At 45.2% G+C, this 20,684-nt stretch overlaps 1 protein-coding gene across 46 annotated transcripts in view; it reads left to right on the top strand.

Moving 5' to 3' along the window:
• Myt1l (myelin transcription factor 1-like) overlaps positions 1 to 20,684 on the top strand; it is a 406,515-nt gene that overhangs the window by 355,814 nt on the left and 30,017 nt on the right. For all 46 annotated transcript variants that reach the window (XM_087552088.1, XM_087552095.1, XM_087552097.1 and 43 more), the window contains 1 exon segment: positions 13,211 to 13,273. In XM_087552088.1, the coding sequence (XP_087408214.1) occupies positions 13,211 to 13,273 (63 nt within the window).

The raw sequence follows: 20,684 nt of genomic DNA on the forward strand, positions 1-20,684 counted from the left end.
ACAAACTGGGACAGGTACATCTTGAAATTATTATCTTAAGGGTAGCCAAAACCATTAAAGGGTCAGTAAATAAAGATGCTGTTAATATTTGTGCTTGGCATGTCAGTCAACCCACAACATGTCCTTTTATTCAGAACAGTTGAGATTCTCATATTAATGGAATCTAATGAATTCAATGAAGGCTGTGTACAGCAAGTGCCTGAGCCTATGTATTTGCATTAATGGGGATATCTATATTTAATCACCAATTTTTATTGCACACAGATCCTGCAACGTGTTGAAAAGCCTGGTGCTGCCCAAGTCCTCTCTCCCCTAGTTCTGCACTTCCCCCTACCCTGAACCCGTGCACTGCACTGCCTTTGACACCTGCCCTTCCTCGACTGGCCTCCTGCCATCATCTTCCTGACAGAGTTTGCATGCTCTCCGAGGACATGCTGCTTCACCCATGAGGACAGAGTTCTTGTTAAGACTGAGTAGTTGGCAATTCAGAGTAACCTGGCCGATGTTTGAGGCAAACTCCCGACAGCAGACCTCCTGATAGAGAAGGGAAGTATAAGAATAGACATTGTGAACCCCGAGCCAGGATAGAGTGCCTCTGAGGTCCTGAGGTAGGTCATCTGGTCCCTGAGAGTCCCTCCTGCCAGTGCCATGCCTCCCTAGCATTAGACCCGGGGTCGGGAGAGTCTCCTTGTGACTCAGCAGGCTGTAGTCCAGGCTCTGCTTACCCTGTGCTGCTCTTCTGCTGAAGTAGGGTCCCCCTCTTTGCCCATCCCATACCTTTTATCAGTGTCATCATCATCTACAATGAGGAGAGTATAGACATAGCTGGATATATCTATACCACTCCCTCCTTGTCCTGGCAACACTCCTATTGTCCTGGCTCTCCTCCTAAACCTGTACTAAATGAAATACTCTTAGGCATATATCTATATTCCAATATGCATTCTTCTACCTGGGCTTGCTTCTTTTCCCTGGTTCCTCCCTTTCCCTATCATTTTTCCTCTAGATATTTGCTTTGTGCTTCTTATATTTTGCCAGCAGCACACATTCCCTCTCTGCATCTTTCTTTCCTCTCCACACGCTCCCCTCCCATATGCACGTACGCACACACGCACGCACGCACGCACGCACGCTGCATAATACCTTGACTCTCAAGCTGAATAGGTGAGCGTTCCTCATCTTGGGAAAAATCCATGCATGCTTCTTTACATCCTCCCTGAGAGAAGGCAGAAGCTCTGAGTTAGGACAAAGAAGACCAAGGACCTGGTAGGATAGGGACAGCTTGCTTCAAGCATAGTGACTGTGGTGAGTGTGTGGTTGTCTGGATGGTTATCTAGACTGTCACAAGCTGATTCCCACATCTCTCCAGAGGCCACAGGTGTCTTCTGACCAGGGAACACTGGCTGGGCTCTAAGCAATCACCAAAGGTGATTGCTGCAAGAAATTCAGGGATCCCAGAGGCAAGCTGATCTTAAAAAGTAAAAACAATGTGAGATCTGAACTTGTATATCCCTGAGTCCTGTGGCCTTAACTATAATCCTGTATGCTGGTGTGCATGGAAAGATGGATGTAATGCAAGCAAGCAAGAAAGAAGGAAAAAAGAAAAAGAAAAGAAAAGAAATCCACTCTGAGAACGGAGAGCTTCAGCACTAAGTAGGCCTGTCTGGGTATATCTATATTTCCATAGCATTGTGATCTCCACAGAGTCAATGAGCCTAAAAGACTAGGAAGGATTTCTGCAGGGGACCAGGCCTTGGACTGGACAGACATTTCTTATAGCCTAGCATCCATGCAGCAAATTGTGAGACGATTCCACTTTCCTGGGCATTCCTCAAAACAGGAGCTTAGCCCTCCAGCCCAGCACAATTCCTCACCTAGATACCAGAAGCCATACCAGGACTCAGTAAAGTATCCTCACTGCTTAGTGAGTTGGCTTAATGGAAAATGGCCCTGAGTCCACCTCTCCAGTAAAGGTAGCTTCAAGGACAGCACATTAGGCCCACAGAGCCAAGATATATAATGAAGGCTTTGACAGAAAAGAAAGCCAAGAGTGAAGCAGGATGTGGCCTAGTTTTGGAGGAGACAGCTGTGCCATGACCTGAATTCCCTGCAGTCCAGTAGACAGCAGGAAGGCCATTTGGTCAGGTTATACCCTAAGGCCACACACTATCTGCATGTCAGGTTAGGCCTGCAAGTCAGAAAACAAGAGCCTAGCAGCGTCCCTGAAATTGGTGAGTCCTGGTAAGGAGGAACTCACTATTCTTCCCACCTCCCTTTGGTTCAGAGATCCTGAATGCCAGTGAGGCAAGAGGAATGAATGGAACCAGATGGGAGATGTCACCCCTCAGCCTTGTCCTAGGGAGCTACATCATAGACAGTAGAGGACAGATGGGTGTGTATCTGGAAGCCAGAAAGGGATACCACAGATGGTGGAGAGGGAAAGACTACATCCTAGAACATTGTTCTCAACTTCCCTAATGCTGCAACCCTTTAATATAGATCCTCATGCTGTGGTAAATGCTCAACCATGGCATTTCTTTGTTGTTCCTTCATTGCTGTAGTTGTGCTACTGTTAGAAATTGTAATGTAAACCTCTGATATGTAGGATGTCTGACATGTGCCCCCCCACAAAGGGGTTGTGACCCACAGGTTGAGAACTACTTACTAACTAGAGGTCATTGGAGGTTGATTACTAAAGGAGAAACTAACCCCTCCAGACGCCTGTAAAACAGTTCTATGCACATCTGACTTCAGTCACGAGAACCCTTGGGCTTTCTAAAACATGTCACAGATAGAGATGAGTATTTGCTGTTAACAGACTTGGAGTCTCAGCCCCGAAGGTGTCACTTCAAACCACCCTGTGTGAATCTCACTGTCTTTGAAGTTGCCAGTCTGCCCTCTCGTGGCTCCAGGAGAGGAGTTGCCTGCTGTGTTAGTCAGCCAAGGCCGGAATACCCTTGTAAGGGGTTTAGCCCCTCTGAGCAAGCGGCAGGCAGTCTGCCTTCTCCTCTTGAGATTTGCTTTTCTGCGACAATACCGTGTTCCCCTTGAGTCTTCTTTTCTCTGAATTAAATGACCCCCAGTACCTCCCATCCAAATAGCATATCTGAGTGCTTACACATTCTGGTCCTTTTGGAATGTGGTCTACCTCTTGCTCTCCCTGGGAATGTACAGGAGGGGCAGGCATTCCAAGCTTTCATGGGAGAAGGTGTCAGGCACAGATGTGACCGTGAGGTCTGGGTCTCAGCACATCCTCTTTCCCACTCTTTCTGCCATGGGTCACTTCTCAGTGTGTCTGAGTAAGCTTGTCTATTCTTCATGCAGCCTGTTCTCTCAGTCTCTGTTCTCTCAGTCTTCCCTTCAGGCTCTGGATGAGGAAAGTCATATATTCTCTGGCAGGCCCCACAGTAGACTACACTTCCTAGAGTGTCCCTAGGAATAGGATACCTGTTCTTCCAAGCCCAAGTCTCCTAAGTTAACAATCTTTGGTTAAGGCACCTCCAGGGATTAGAAGCTTTGAAAAGAATCCTTGATCCTCTCTCCAGGAGGTCAGAAAAGGAACTGAGCCCTGGAGTGAGCAGAATCATCATGGGCCTCTCCCGGTCATGGGGGAGACCACACAGTAACATTCAGTGCTGTATGTTGTTAGCTCTCCGCACTGCCTTCTTCCTCCTCTTCCTCCTTCCTTCCCACTACACTAACCCTCATTCTTGACTTTTTCCTGCTGTTGAAACACCCATTGGTGGAACATACATCATGCAGTCCAGTTTTAGGGCATGGCTTCTGTGGTAGTTATACTGACTACTGACTCCAGCTCTCTGGACAGCCCTCCTAGAACTCAAAAAGAAGGCATGGAAATTGAGCAGAGCTTGGTGTTAGTCATCACCGATGGCTCTTGATCACTTGTCCATATAAGCTCATTTCATGTTAGCACCATTTCCCTCACTCTGCCTGTTCCATAAGCCCCAAGAGGTCTGTAGGAATCAGAGCATGAAAAGTACAGGCAGGGTAGCACATGAGCACCTGTAGGAAGGCCTGAGCACACGAAGCAGTGATGGATGGATGCGGACATTTAGAAAATCTGCTCAGGACCTAGCATGGGGAATACAACTATAATCCCAGAACATGAAAGTCTGAAGCAGAAAGATCACAAGCTCAAGGCCGGCCTAGAATATACAAGAAAGACCTTGTCTTAAAAATCAAAAGAAACAACAAAAATATTCTAATCAAAGAAAATGCCAGAAAAGGAGAGGGTAGAAGAGAGCTTTCTGTAAAACCTGCCTCACTGCTATGGAATCCTTCCCTATAAAATAGGGAATTTGACTCATTCATTTCTAAAATACATTATAAACCAAGTCTGCAGAAACTCTTATTGATTTGAGCAAACAAATTGTCTCAAGACCAGGGAGAAACATAGGTTGTTTTGAAAGAAGGATGAATTTTTTTTTCATGCTAAGATACTAAAAAAATGGAAACTAAACCAAAAAGATGAGATTTAAATGAAGACAGAAAGAGAGGAAAGCAGAGAGACAGGAGCTGGGCAGAAGGCATCAGTTGTTGCAGAGTGCGGGACAGCATGAACTGGTTAACTCCCTGGGTTTTATGGGAAGTCAACAGGAGGGACTTTGAAAATAAAGGATCCTGATTGGCTATGGTGATGCATGCCTCTCTAGTACTCAAGAGACTGAATCAGGAGGCGCTGGGGTTTGGGTCTAATCTCCAAAACATAGAAAAGCCTGTGTGAAAATTCAAAGTAAATAAATAAATGGCCCACTAGTGTAGAAAATATGACAAGCAAAAAGTAGGATTAAATATTAGAAATGATCATTCAGTTCCTAAGAAAAACTGATCACACCACGCCACCGACTGGAAAACCTGCCTGTCTTAAAGGCTGGGGTCAGAAGCCTTCAGAAACTAACCTGATTCTAAATGACTTCAACTTCTTTCTGCCTTTAGCTGAAAAGAAGCATCGATCCATCTGTGGTCAGAGAAGTGGAGCTAACCTCCAATGCCTGCATGTGCTCTGATGGCTTGAGCAGTGGCCAGCCATGCAGCATTCCCTCATTCATCTACCCCAAAGTCCGGGTGGGAACCAATGGGATAGGTCTCTCCTACACTCTGAGCCTTGGCGTCCTTGGGAAACTTGTCTGGTCCACTTTCCACCCTGACCTTATGTGTGAACAAATGCGAGCTGCTAGTAGTGGTTGAGGTGGTATAGCACTGTGGATGAGTTAGACTGTCGATCTGTCTGGTAGGGGGCCCAGTTCTCCATGATTGAGAGCTTGAGTGTTAGCATGAGAAACTGGATATGGATCTCCACCCCTCCCTCCCTGTCTCCTCTTAATGCACTTCCACTGCAAGGCATCATGAATATTTGACAAATCTGCTTAAAGATTACTGGATATGTTCACTGGTACTTTTTGATTCCTTTGTGAGAACACTTTTGGACTATGCAATTATATGTGGAGTAGAATAGATGTGGTTATATTTACATACTTCCACTCTGCACCCGGGGCCAGAGAATCCCCAACAACAGCCTTCATAACACTCTTAAACTGTGGCACTTAGGGTCAGTGTAGTCAACTGAAGGTGAGTATTCCTCAGTCTAGCCCCACCTTCTAGCACTGGATGAAATCCCCTTGCATGTCAGATGTGGAGCCCCGGCACCCACCATGAGCTAAATGATATAATATGTTCTTTGCTCACCATAGATGGTGAGAGGTTAGGAATGGTGGTTTCTGTTGCCTTGAGCCCGCTGCACTAGTCACCTTTTGTATTTTTTTTTTTTTTTGCATGGGTTCTGACTGCGGCTGCCCCGCCTCTTGTTTAGCTGGTCCCCTGCTGCTGGACGTGCATGTGCTCTGGCAGCAGTTTCCCATGGACACATCCTGTTAAGTGAATGGGACGTCAGGATGTGCTAGGTACGTTCTGCCGCCCTGACAGGAGCCCACTGCCGATGTTCCTGGGATATCCTCCAGCCGTGCAGTAGGTCACAGTGTTGGCAACCAGGGGTCTGAGATAGATGTCTTCCCACAGACTCAAAGGGCAGCATGATCCACACACATGACTTTTGAGTTAAGACCTGTAGCTGCATGATTGAGACACAAAAACAGAGCTGCATGCAGCATGCCAATCCAGCTGCCACGCAGCCTGGGTGCCGCCCTTGGGCCAAGCCTGAGCTCCAGTGGCCCACAGAAAAGAATCGGACACTGCCAGGCTGCTGGTCAATTCTGAGATGAGTCCCCTATCCCTTACACAAGGGGCACTGTGGGACCAACAGAGTTGAGTCCATGGCTAAAGGTTGCATCTACTCAATGCATGTTAGAGATTACCCATGCGAATAGCAAGCTTGTGATCTCCTCATCAGCATTAGACTGACTTTGAGAAGTTCCCATTCCCAATGGGTTGTACCATAAGCCTGGGATCTAAATATGCTTTGGAGAATGTCTTAGCTATTCTAGCTAGGATACTTTGTCCCACACTGCTTAGCTCAGGGTAGGTCAGTGATGAACAGCATACACTGTAGTGGTCCACAGGACTACCATGGAACTTGGGTATATTTTTACCTTACCTTATCCTTTAGCATGTTTGGAATGGTGCTACAGTGGCCTGTAGCACTTTAATGTGTCATACGTTCTTATGACACTGGAGCAGGAAGTTAGAACGTGCATAGGCCATAGAACTTTAGCTTATAGCAGGCTATGCCACCTAGGTCTGTCTCTGATGTTGGAGTAGTAACACAGCGCCACTGATGCGTCTCAGAACATGCTCCCAGGGTTAGGCGACCACCACATTGGGTATCACAGAACTAACGAGCTTCTCACACCATCAATTGGGTATTCATTTCCCTTGTAGAGCTGCAGGGCTCCCTGAATCCATCAACCAGGGGTCACTATGTCCAGGCTTCATGGTGTCTTTTACATGATGACACACACCTGCACCAGAGGCCTAACCACCTTCAACACTTTAGCTAAAAATCCACTGAAGGTCATTTAAACACTGATTTCCTGTTTATTGGTTTGCTTTTGAGTGTAAAAGAAAGGGCTTAGAACCAAAAAAAGAAGCATTGTGTTCTTATGTGTTACCTATGTCAGCAAATCTAACCTGATGACCACTAATCTTCTGGAATATGCAGGTTTTCTCAGTATACATGCATCCTGAGTAGAACGCTATGGAAATCCCTCATCTGTCTCTGGAGTTTCAGAATAGAATGTGAGCTTCTCTGCAGGGATTCAGGAAGATGCAGCTCCAGGCTTAGGGCCTGCATTTGTTGCAGTCAGCATAGCAAGCACCCCCCCCCCCCCCCCCCCCCGTCTGCCTGGGAAACCTTAAAAAGGGCAAAGCAGGGCAGGGCAGAGCAGTGAGGTACAATAGGCCTTTCTGGGAGAGAAGTGGGCTCCGGAGGAGGAAGGGGCTCCACCCAAAGAGGAGACATTAAAAGGTGACCTGCCCAGCCCTGATGCCAGATTCCCTGAACTATTTTGCATCTGAACAGCATTTCAAGTCTGCACACCTCGGGTGGAATTGCAAGTACCTTACAAATTGAAAAGCAACTTAAAGATTTTGTCTTCTCTTGAAGTTGAGGTAATGTGTTTAAGAAATGTCAGATGCCTTGTGTATCCCTGATAAGTCACCTGCTTTCTTTCTATTTGTGGGGGGAAAAGTGTAAGGTTATAACCTAAGAGTAACCATGTGGCATTTATCCATTTAAAGATGTCATTATTGTTTCTTTTTCTACATTTCTTAATTGTTTTCATTTTATATGACAAAAAAGATGAAAAGAAATACACTTTTAGAGCCACATTTGTTCAGAAAAGAAAGCATTCTTAACGAGAATTTCTGTGTAACCAGGCAAAAGCATGTGGCCTGATCAGTTGCACTTTATAACAGGAGTTAGTGCCCAGAGACAGGGCCTACTTTTACATTTGCATTTCTTTTACAATTGAAGGACTGAGGAAAGAGGGGTTTCCTGTTTTGTGTTGTACTAAAACAGAGCTGCTATGAAAGGGATGAGACAATGGAAAGGGGATCCTTTGAAGTTCTTCAAACCGTCAAAGCTTACCTGTTCCACCTTGGATGTTAGTGGTCTAAGCAGTCCCTCTTCTCTCCAGTCTGGCACCTCTGGGCCAGCTCAGCCTGAGTGGATCAGCCCAAGGACATTAGCCAAGGGGCAGCAGGTCCAGGCAGGGATCCACAAGGATGGCAGTGTTAGGCTCCGTTGTCTGAAGGTTTCTAAAATGAGTAGTTGCCTCTATCATGAGATCACAAATCACTTGCAGACCCTCTCCTGCAGTGCTTTTGTGAGCCCACTGAATATTTAAGGGTTCTTTTCACCTAGCAGGAGTGCTGGGTCATGTACCAGTCACACATTGTCCATGCCATACTGGAACACTGCACGTGAGGTGTCTTGACATCTGTCTGCCACTGTGACCCCTTTTCATGTACATAGAGGGAGCTCATTCTCATGTTAGCATGTTATGCCCAACCAGAACATGTGAGCTTATGTGACCCTGCAATAGAGATGTGAGATGATAGGCGACTTGGAGAGTTGCTACCTTTTATCACATGACCTTGGTGTGAAATGGGGTCCCCTTTAACCCACAGTAATCAGAAAATGTGTTGCTATGCTTGCTCACTTAACCAGAGGGTGTATCATAATGTCATGTACTCCATTAACCAAAGGCATCTATCATAACATCACATACCTAAACAAAGGGCACACCTATCATGATGTCATGCTCACGTAACTAGAAGGGATGCCTAATATGATCTCACATCCTCACTTAAACAGAGGTCACACCTATCATAATGTCACACATTTACTTCACTAGGGGACACACCTTTCATAGTGTCATGCTCTTGCATCACCAGAGAGCATGCTTATCATGACATAATACTTTATATTCCTTAACAAAATTCTAAATCCTCACAAAGAATGTGGGGATGATACACAGAAAAAAACATTTTAAGACACTTCTGAATAATTAACTAGAAAGACAGTGGCAGTCAGTAACTGTTCCCATTCTCTCTCAGGTTATGGTTCTATAAAGAAAGTACCACATGGGACTGTGTAATGGGGCTTGAGTCCCATTGAGGACAAAGTCATATCACATTTGAGGTGTGCTGGCTGTTGTCCCATCTTTTTCTAATGCAGAGTCCTCTGACTTTAAAATTAGATATTGCAGTACAGTGATACCCATTTTTTTCTATGTAAGAGGAAATATCTGACACTCTCTGGGTAGGTGTGGTCAGTGGCTGTTCTTAAAGAAGTCATGTGTTTACTTGGTGGTAAATGGGTAAAAAGATAGAAGGCAGAGTGACCAGAGAGTTCAGACTCCAGTAAGCAGCAGATAGCTTCCCCTGCAGAAACAGGCCATGCCCTGGGGTCAGAATGAAGGTTCCATGAGAACTTCCAGATTAGCATTTTAAGGATTTTCCCTGAATCTGCATGTCTCTCTAATTAAGCACTATTTAAGACATTTTAAAATTATTTTCCTGACACTGTTCTTCAAGACCAATGTTCTCAGCCAGAGAGCAATATGTACCACCAAAAATTATTTTCTCTTAATGTCACAAAGACAAAGACAAGTTATAGCAAGAAGACCAGGGTGTTTTGTCTCCGTCTAAGAGGCAGCAAGTATGGAAGGAGATTATTTATTTCCCATTTTCTTTCTGGGTGTTCTTTACTCATAGCCCCATTGTAATAAGAAAGCCAAGCACTTTGTTTAATAAACTCTACATCCTTAACTATAAAAGCCTAAAATACACCCCCACCCCCAACACACACACACACACACACACACACACACACACACACACACACTGCTGTCCATGGCAGCTATTAGGAAAGCAAGAAGGGCCATTGAGCAGTGTCCTTTAAAACCTCCCTTGGCCTGCCAGAAGCACTTCAGTGTTGACAGCCAAGCCATTGCCTCCCCCTAGGGAGCTGAGGGCCGTTTCCATGGAAACCCAGCCCATCTCTTATGTGGTTTCAAAAACCCAAGCTGTGCACACAGGCTGCCTCTGATTGTCCCACGTGGGCCTCTCTTCCTGGGAAGATGTGCTCCTAGAGGGATGGTTACCAGCGTGACAGGGAAAAGTAGATTCCACACACCTCCCCCCAGGCCCGGAGCAAAGAGGCCTGAGAAGCAAGTCCCTTTTTTAGAAGAATCATCATCTCTTCACTTGAGGCTGCAGAAAATTGTGGTTTTGAATATTGAAATTTCTTAAGGCTTGCAAAATTTGTATGTAAATCTATGAGTTTAAGAAAGCCTTAAAGTCTTGAATGAGTGCCTGGAGAGAGAGCAGGTGAAGCAGCCTGAGCTCCCTTTCTCGGCCCAAAGGTGCCACCTGCAGGTAGAGAGCGGCAGGCAGCGAGCACTTGAGCAGTTAGGAGCTCAAACAGTGCAGGGAGAGGGGACAGGCCTGCCTGCGCCTTTGCTCCTCACAGCGAGGCTCTCTAGCCCCACAGCTGCCCGCCAGGCTGGGAGCAGGACCACAGCCTCATAGCTAACAGGTCGTCTCACCTGGCTAAGATCCCGAAAGGAAACCTTCCAATTCTCACAGTGTTTTCTCTGCAAATCAATGAAAACCTTGAAAGTGAAGAAATTCTTTTTTTTTCTTTTGTGGTAGAAAGAGTGCATCTTGAACCTCTTTCTTACTGGGTGATGAATTATACCTTTGTAAAAGACAGCCCAACACATAGAATTTGCTGCAAAGGTTCTGTGGGTGGAGGTAGGTAGGAGGAGCCAGTTATCATTGTTCTTTCTTGGTTGTAAGACCTCACTTTCATTTTGAGCTTACTCTTGTTAAACAAGTAAACTCTAAATTAACTGTCACTAGGCTTTAAATTAGGAAGGGCTTTAAAATCTCCCAATGGTAGAAAATAAGGCCAAGTGTAGGCTTTGGTGGGTAGGAAACACTGAGTCTCTGAACACCTCCAAACAGAACTGTTATTACTTTCAGTACCTCTCAGGATGATTTCTCTCAGGTGAATGCCTCAGCATTGGGAAAATTAACCATTGAACAAGCTCATTGAATTGCTTCTCAGAAAATATTCTCTTAGCTATTGAATGACAGGCCTTATCATCACACGGAAGTGAAGGTTAACATGGTTAATCTGTTCAAACTAAGTCCCAAATTAGGGATGGAACTGCGATTGACAAGTCAGATTCGTTCAAACAACCTCGGCTTCATTCTGTAGCCAACACCTATTTCAAAGATCCGTTTCCTCCGGCATGGACCCAAGCGCTCCACAGACACCTCCACACCCTGTCATTCAGTTGCCTTTGCTCCTCCCCTAACATAGGCTATATATAAATAAGCTCTATCCTTACATATGGTATGGAAGATAGACTTCTGTGCCCTCAGATCTAGATGCACATTCCCTTTCATGGGGCCAGAGGGAAATTAGAAAATTTCTAAACCCTGAAAGTTGTTTATGCTTCCAAGTGTGGCAATCTGCCATTCACACATTTGAAACTTGTTCAGTTCCTGTGTGCCCACCTGCTCCTTGGCACTGTGTCATCCAGTCTGGAGAAGGCACATCTGTGAGTGACTAGTCTGCCAGCCACAGTTACCAGACTTGTGGGCTAGCCTCATTTTTGTGCATGGGTAGCCTTCCAGTCTCACCTCTAGACTTGGCTAACATGCTGGCCCACCCTCAGCATTGCTAAGCAGAACCATTGCTGAGCAGAGGGAAACCGAAACCTTTGGGAGCATCTGCTGACTGTCCTCATGTGTGGCTTTGTTCTTGACCTGGGTTCAGGCTTTCCCTGGGTTAGGATAAGTGCACAGAGCACAGTCTTCTCTTCAATAACAGATGGTGTTTTGTTCACTGTATCACTGAATTTGTTATTTAATGGAAAGGGTATTTTTTTCCGTTAACTTCTGTCCCTTAGTTTTATCTTCATGGTGGTACAAAGGCAATGCAGTTGCTTTGAGAAGTATGTTTTATTTAGCATTGCTATCTGCTTATTCATGGGATGGTATTTTTAAGAAGCTATACAGATGACTGGGAGATAGCTCCATGGTAGAAGTATTTGCTTTGCAGGCATTAAGGTCTTAATGTCATCCTCCAAACCCGCTGTAAAAATAAAATAAAAGAATTTCAAGACAGGCCTGTTGACACATGCTCATATTTCCAGCACTAGGAAATAGGGAGGTGTATCTCCAGGGCATCTAGCAAGCTTTATCTACTTATCTAGCCAGGACAGTCAAGAGGTCTGTCAGATAGATGAGATAGATAGGTAGACAGACAGACAGACAGACAGACAGACAGACAGATAGATAGATTGATAGATAGACAGACAGACAGACCGATAGCAGTGGCTGAGGAATGACACTGATTCTGTCCCTGGCTTTCACATGCACATACCCTAACACACACACACACACACACACACACACACACACACACACACACACACACACACTGTTTAGAGAGGAACAATTATAAAACCCATCAATAATGCAAGCTGGCCCTAAGATGCCAGATGAATTGGTTTCTGTGGGTTTAAACAGACCTGGTAGAGATGTCTGTGGCTAATATGAGATCCCTTTCAGGGCATGCAGATGCACCTCCTACCTTATACCCCAGAATGGAAACATAATAGGCTTAGGGTAAAGCAGACCTGTAGAAGGGTCCATAGCTAGGGAACTGCAGGTCTACTCTGCCTCCAACCCCAAGCACAAGTTCCAGATATTGCCTCTCCTGGACTCTAGGATCCCAAGTCTGGACAGCATTGTGAGGGCATGGCAGGCACCCCTGTGCTGAGCTGGCTCAGACTATCCCATGCCCTTAGCCATGATGCATATCTTTCCACGTTTGTATCTTGTCATGTGTAGATTGGGATTGCAAGCCCTACAGTAGCTGGCCTTGACTGAGTTCAAAGAACAGTAAGGGTACAGAAAAGTCATTTAGGGATCCACAAGCCTAGTGACAAAGAATACTAGGTGTTTAAGAAACTGACAAGACCTAAGAGGTCACAAAAATTCATGGTCTTTTGGGCATGTCCTTGTGCTGGGAAGGAAGGAAGTAGAAATGGATATGTATGTGGTAATGATCGGGAGTGAGCTCCCAGATCAAATTAGTCTCTTTTAGTAGCAAGAGTACACAATAAAAAGCTCTCCTTTTGGATAAATAAAGTCAATTACCCAGGGAGGTTGATTTCCTTCAAGTAAATTACCCCATTTGCATTTGTACTTGTAGGTGCCCCACCCCTGGCTGTGACGGTTCTGGACACATCACTGGCAATTACGCTTCTCATCGAAGGTAGGTAGACTCATCAGAACCATCTTCTCTCCCCTGAGTAGCAGCTCCATCCCGGCAGGGGTACTGCACTCTCAGATGAGCTACAGGCTGGCAGTGTACCTCATATCGCCATCCTCAGCTAAGGACCCTGACTTGGGGCCCACTTGAATGATCATCTGTATACCACCCTAGAGCAACAAGGGGCCACCAAAACAGCTCCAGTTCCCCATTCTAGACAAACAAAGGAAAAAGACTCATCTCCAAATATGTTGTGTGAGAATACCCCATGTAGGCAAATATTCTCAGAAATACACGCTGCTAGTCAGTCCCCTTAACATTAGGATTTAAAGCATAAAGCTGTGCAGTTACTATACACAGGATTGACTACCACGGGGAGGGTTATTTTTAAATTTCAGGTCCTCGGGGGTTGGGGATTTAGCTCAGTGGTAGAGCACTTGCCTAGGAAGCGCAAGGCCCTGGGTTCGGTCCCCAGCTCCGGAAAAAAAAGAACCAAAAAAAAAAAAAATTTCAGCTCCTCACAATGAGAACAGAGAGGCTACACTATGACACAGAACCCCCACCACATGAAGGCCTCCACTACCTATCAGTCCATCAGCATAGTGGAAGTGCACACTTACCATGGGGAAAGAGCATTGAAAAAAAAATCTTGGTGATTCCAAAAAAAGTAGGTGGGATACTTGGTTAAGATGGCAAGACCAGGGCTGGGGATTTAGCTCAGTGGTAGAGCGCTTACCTAGGAACCGCAAGGCCCTGGGTTCGGTCCCCAGCTCCGAAAAAAAGAACCAAAAAAAAAAAAAGATGGCAAGACCAGCTCTCCGCAAGGAGCCTGGTGACAGTTTCAGGTAACAGTATCAGAGCTTCGAAACTTAACACCTTTAAGGGCAAGTGGGGCTCCACAGCCGGGGGCAGGCCATCAGTGGATGGCAAACCATTATCAGAACCTTGATGACTCCTTAATATCAGTTATTGCTGAGGGCAGGCGGAGTGTAATATGACCATGAGGCAGGCAGTGTATGGCTGAGAGGCAGGCACCGGAATTTTTACTAAGCTGGCTTGGCAGGGTTCTTGTTCATACTTCATTCTGTGAGGACAGAGAAGGAACCTACAGTGGGGCATCTCAGGCTTTAGTCACATTCTGAGAACTTGGGACTTCTGCAAGGCCATCCCTGTCTGTAGAAACACAATGTGCACATGGCTGCCAAGATGCTGAGAAGGCCTTGATCTCCACCAGGCTTTCCCAGGTGCAGTGATGCTGACATTTGTGAATCAACAGTCCTTTGCTATGAGAGCTCCTTCAAACTCTAGGCTCCCGATGGGTAGCTGCATCTTTGAGTGCCAGTCAGTTTGCCTCCAGACTCAGCCTCACCAGGTCAGGAGAGGTTTCTACTTTTCACTTATACTGCTGAGTGCATGACAGACTGAGATCTTTCTGGAAGCATTTCCAGAGTAGATGGTTGCTTTATATTCAAAAGAATTCAGAACCACTCGAGGTGGATGTCTAAAGTCAGGTACATTCTCGTCTAGTCTTTATACTAGTTTATTTAGAAGTAAATGCCTTTAAAACATTCATCATCTTGGTCTGACAGCTGAAGATGGAAGTTTCCCGATCAGCCAATGTCTAGTGTCTTGTTTTCTCAAAAAGATGGCATTGTAGGGCTGGGGATTTAGCTCAGTGGTAAAGCACTTGCCTAGCAAGCTCAAGGCCCTGGGTTCAGTCCTCAGCTCCAGAAAAAAAAATGGCATTGTATATCTACTTTTGACCATGATGAGTACCAGCATTTTTGCTCATTTGGCTTTTGATTTAGAGTTTTAGGTGTTAGTAAGATATAGATGCATCATTAAAATGTAATTTAGAGCCAGGAATGATGGTTCACATCTGCAATCCCAGCACTTGGAAGCAGAGGCAAGAGGATCACCAAGAGTCCAAGGCCAGGCTAGGCTACATAGAGAGATTTTGTCTCAAAATAATATGGGATTAGTATACGAGTATGTATGTATGTATGTATGTATGTATGTATGTATGTATGTGATATATATATGATACATATATGTGGTGTCTATGAACATGTGTATACACATATATGTTTATTGTGTATTTTTGTGTACATATACGGTATGTGTTTGCATGTGTATGTATGGGTATATGGTATGATTGTGTGCATATCTATAGTGTGTGTATATATGTGTGCAGGCTGTGCATGTCTGTTGTGTGTCTTCATATTCATATGTGGTAGTAGTGTTCATGCATATGTACATATGTGAATTTGTATGTGAGACTTATATTTAAGCTGTGGTCTGTGCTGAACTAAATTCTGGCTTTATCAACAGAGTTGCAAAGCAAATTTGGTTTTGAAGAGAAAACTTTGGACAAATATTGCCTTGTAGCAGTTTTAGCAAACAGGAAGTAGAGTGTACTGAAGTGTTCTGTAGTAACAAGTTCCTTTGCATAGAAGTTGCATATTAAGCAAGAACATTGCCTTCAGTTCACAGTTCTTATGTAAGTTTTCCACTAAGAAAACACTGAGGTCATAGCTCGGTAAGCAAAGGTCAGTATAAGTTGAATAAAGACAGAAGCAATAGCTAGATGATCATTAGGAACCTTCCTTTTCTTCTATGTTCCTCAATCCCTTCCCAGGAACACAGCCATGAGATACTTATAGTACAGAAACCATAGAGCAAAGTTGTCCTAGACTGCAATACACTGGGTTTCCAGATACGCCACAGTTCAGCTCAGTTGTGAGTTCAGAACATCTCCATGCCACAGTCAGAAGTGAGGCCTCAGAGCAAGGATTCTACGCAGGCCAGAGTCAGAGTCCATAGATACTTTCTGCCTATAAAAGAAAGCATTTCACTGGGGTTTGCTTACAGTTTCAGAGGCTCAGTCCATTCTTATGGCATGGATCTTGATGACACACGGCAGACATGATGCTACAGAAGTAGCTAAGCATTCCACATCTGGATCCACAGGCAGAAGAAAGAGAGAGACTTGGCCTGGCTCAGGCCCTTGAAACCTCAAAGCCTACTCCACCATCCCATGACACATGACTTCCAGCAAGGCCATGCCTACTCCAACATAGCCAAACCTCCTAATCCTTCCCAAGTTGTGCCACTCCCTGAAGTAGCATTGAGTTTATGGGAGCCACCATTCTTATTCAAACCACCACAGGGCTGCATGCCTCCTTCTGCTGCTCTCTCCACAGGGAAGATGGGGAACCCATTCTTTATTGGGTCTGAGGAAACTAAGGCTCAAGAGATAAACTGGAAGAGCTAGAATCCAAGTCATAGAATCTACTCAAAGTTTACATCTCCGTGGACCTATGAGCCCAGAACAACACTGAAAGACCATGGGGTTGGGGGCAACTCACAGGGAAATAGTACACCCAGAGACGTGCTAGACAAGATGCAGTTTGGAAGCTTATATTGGAACAGTGATGCAGCTTCTAGCCATAGTGTCATAGCTGAATGCCTTTGAATTTAACAAATCTTTGTGGATCGTGATGTTTTCTGAAACTTTCATCCATTCTTCTTCCCGCTGTCCTCTGATGGGTCTGTGATGCTTTCACAATCTGCAGTCGTCAGCTGACTTCATCTTGGAATTCTTGATCATTTCCTCAGCTTCTCAAAGATATTTTGTGCTCTTTCCCCCCTTTTCCCATCCTTCATGGGAGCATTCTTCATCTGCAGGCTGTTTGTTTGTTTGTTTTTAACACAGTGGTGCAGTGACTTCTGAATGCTCCTGCCACACAGACTCATAGACTCTTCCCTTGTTCTCTGATTGAGTCCTTTCGTTTTTCTTTTCAGTAGGATCATACAATGGCAAGACACATCCAAGACCCCTCTGCTCCTACTTTGTGTCCCACAGGGTATTCTGTGCCTCCCATTTAAGGACTCCAATTTCTTAAGGAACAACTACTAACTTCTCAAAACACAGAACATGATTCACACAGTTTACTGATCAATTCCTATGTAAGCTCAGTATCTCACTAAGCTTCACACATATGTGGTCTCGATGCCTGTGAGATTATTTTATCTCACAGTTGAAATGAGGAATTGAGGCTGGAATGAAATTTTGCCATGCTGTCAGCTCAATGTCTTCTCAAGCCCTTTCCTCTTTCTCTGTGAGATGAAAGACCCAAGGTTGCAGCCAGAAGACTGGTGATACCTTCTGCTGTTTCATTGTTCTCTGAGAAGTCCAGATCCCAGAGGCCTTCCCTGCTATTATGAGAGACATCACTTCACCCAAAGATAGGGATAAAGGCAGTAGGCTTGCTGGCATCTGGAAGTACAAGGAGAAAGGCTTCAAGGGTCACAGAACCAAAAGGTTGTAACCTTCACTCGGGAGCTATGGAAGCCACATCATGGAACTGCTGACAAAAGCTCCTCACATGCTACAGGGAAGCCCTTCCCTTGCCCCAGGCTAGCTGAGCAACATTCTGGCCTGGAGATGACAGTTTTCATCCAGATAGCTCCTAGGTGCTAGCCTCTAGCCCTCTCACCTTACCTGAGCCGGCTAAGGACCACCCTATTCTGTCCCTCGACCCTAAGAAATCAAGTGTTACAACAGTATTACTAGTTCTGAAAAACAAGCCTATTAACAATTCAGTAAAAGACACAAATTGGCCATTTTCAGTTGAGGACCAGGCAGGACTGTACTCCACAAAGCAGCAACCACCCCAACGAGTAGAACAAAGGAGGCTGTTGCATTCAGAGAAAAGCAGAAACTCCAACTTCAAATTGTCTTCCACATAAGGCAGGAGATAGAGCAGTAATTACACTTTGAGAACATCAATTCAGAGGCTTGGGTTCTTTCTTTGGGACAGATTTGAGCAGGGAAGTTTGTTGCCATTCCAGACAAATCTGGCCTGCTTTAGAAGTTGGCTGTCGATGACCCTGGTTTGCTTAGAGATGTGAACATCAGTGTGACATGTTGACATCTTCTACCAGAACCTTCTGTGGTTGTCACATATTTCAAATTTATATAGTTTCAGGTAAAAATATAAATATCTAATGAGGCTCTGAGCCAAGAGTAGTGAATTGTGGGAAACACGATCTCTGCTTTGGAAATACTTAGTAATTTATAGCCTGATTCCAAATGGCAGTCCAAGATCCCAGAAATTTAGAATTCCAGAGATATTGATTGAGTGCATACTATATTCTAGAGGTCAAAGAACAGTGATAACTAAAAAAGTTCTATCCTAATCTATGGGGAAAGAGATAGAGAGATGCACAAACCTTGGTGGAGCCTTGGGCAGCTCCACAGCAGAAGGAGCTGGATATGGGGATTGGTTTTCAGGATGAGGTAAGTTCTGAATTCTCCAAGCTAGGAATAATAGCACACTGGTCATCTCTGCAACATGAGCCCTTTGAACATATATGCACTGTATTCAACACAGAGAAAACTCAGGGTTATAATAAGTAAAGTGGCAGTGGCCACATTATGATCTGACTGGTGAGACTGCCAGATAGGATGGGAATAGGTCCTGCTCAAACATGTTGTCTTTGAGATTCTTTTTTTTTTTCTTTTTCTTTTTTTCGGAGCTGGGGACCGAACCCAGGGCCTTGCGCTTGCTAGTCAAGCACTCTACCACTGAGCTAAATCCCCAAGGTGGGGACCTTTGAGATTCTTAAAAGAAGACAGCTAAGCAAGGCAGATGTGAGAGGAAGAAGCAAAGGAGAAGTCTGCCTTCACTGAAGGAGTCAGTGGAAAGAAAATGTTCTAAGTGCAATATTTAGAGAGGACAGATGGGCCCAGAGGTTGGTGCTAGCTTTCCCATGAGGAGTAGTGCATCGAGCCTTAGACCTCCCTCGAGGTCAAACCCCTGTATTTACGTGTCTGTCACTAAGCTAGAGAGAGAAGGCAACTGGTGTCTTGTGGTTGCTAATTTGGATCCTAAGAAAAGACTGCAGATATTGAGGAATCTCTGTACCCTCCTTGGCCTTTTGTTCTCCTATCTTTCTTATGGGGGCTCATCTAACATCCTGATCTCATGAACCATAATCAGAGACATGGCCAACTACTACCAGTAGCAAATTTGACCCTTGAGCAGCCTGATGTCATTCCTAGACTAGTAAAGTCACCATAAGAATCTCTTGAGTTTATGAAGAATAATAGGTTCATGTCCAGGGTTTACAGCAAAAATAGAGAGTATTAAGTCTGGTGTTGTAGTTCAGTTGGTAGTATATTTGCTTAGCATACACAGATCCCTGAGTTCAGTTCTCAGCAACACGTAAAATCAGGTGAGATGGTATATGCAGCCTGAAATCTCAGGATCAAAGGACTGACAAGGTGGAGACATAAGAATGATAAATTCAAGGTCATCAAGGCTATAAATAAATTGATGCCAGCCAGAGATTACAGATTACACTCTCTCTCTCTCTCTCTCTCTCTCTCTCTCTCTCTCTCTCTCTCTCTCTCTCTCTCCCTCCCTCCCTCCCTCCCTCCCTCCCTCCCTCTCTCTCTCTCTCTCTCTCTCTCTCTCTCTCTCTCTCTGTGTGTGTGTGTGTGTGTATCAAACAAAAGAAAAGCAAAAACAAAATGGAGAGTACTGAATCACTGGAAGTCCTTGACTGTGGCCTTGGGGCCTTCGGGGCTCATCTGGGTGTAGAGATCTCTGTGTAGAGATGGATTCTCCTGAATCCATCCTATCCATCCTTCCCATTCTACTGTTACACTCAGCAAATACCTGACTCTCACAGGCTCTGTGCTAGGCCGTCAGTAGGTGTTAAAGATCCAAATGATGGAGGCCTGGGCAAAGTAAGATCAGGAGCTGCCACCCAGTCTTTTTCCTCCCTTCACTGCCCCTGGATCTGGGCCTCCAGGGACATGGAACCTGCACCCCTCTGGGAAGCAGGAGAAGGGAGGGGTGCACAGTGGGGGGAAGAGTCAGGCGAGAGCCAGGGGTTGACCCCAGGGGGAGGGGGCATGGCTGACACTGGGAAATGGGCTTTTGCACTGGGTTTGTTGGGGTTTTGTTTTTGTTTTCCTTTAAAATAAAAGCAAAAGTTGTGAGGGAAAAAAGATCCAAATGAATACAAGGTGGCTCACACATCTTTGGGACTGGCTTCTTAGGAGAGCCTTCGGTGGAGGGACAGGTGAGCAGAGAAAGTCAAGGGTTTCTTCACAGATAGACTCCCTTGCCGAGGCTGAGTCATGAGAAGGATGGCAGATGAAGCATATGTGAGGCTGAAAAGAAGGTGAAGGTCCAGGGAAGAAAGCCACTATGTAGCACTGAGCTAGAGGTGACAGAGGAATGAGTCGGGACAGTTGAGGCAGACTTACAAACTATGCATGAGCCAAAGCCCACACTGTGTGTCCCATCATGAGGTGTTTAGATGTAAGGAGAGATACTCAGAGGGGTCCTAGCACATGAACATTCCTTGAGAAAATTGCCAAAGCCTCTTATGTGCAAAA

Source organism: Rattus norvegicus, chromosome 6 (assembly GCF_021556685.1).
Source record: "Rattus norvegicus strain SHRSP/BbbUtx chromosome 6, alternate assembly SHRSP_T2T, whole genome shotgun sequence".
NCBI lineage: Eukaryota > Metazoa > Chordata > Mammalia > Rodentia > Muridae > Rattus > Rattus norvegicus.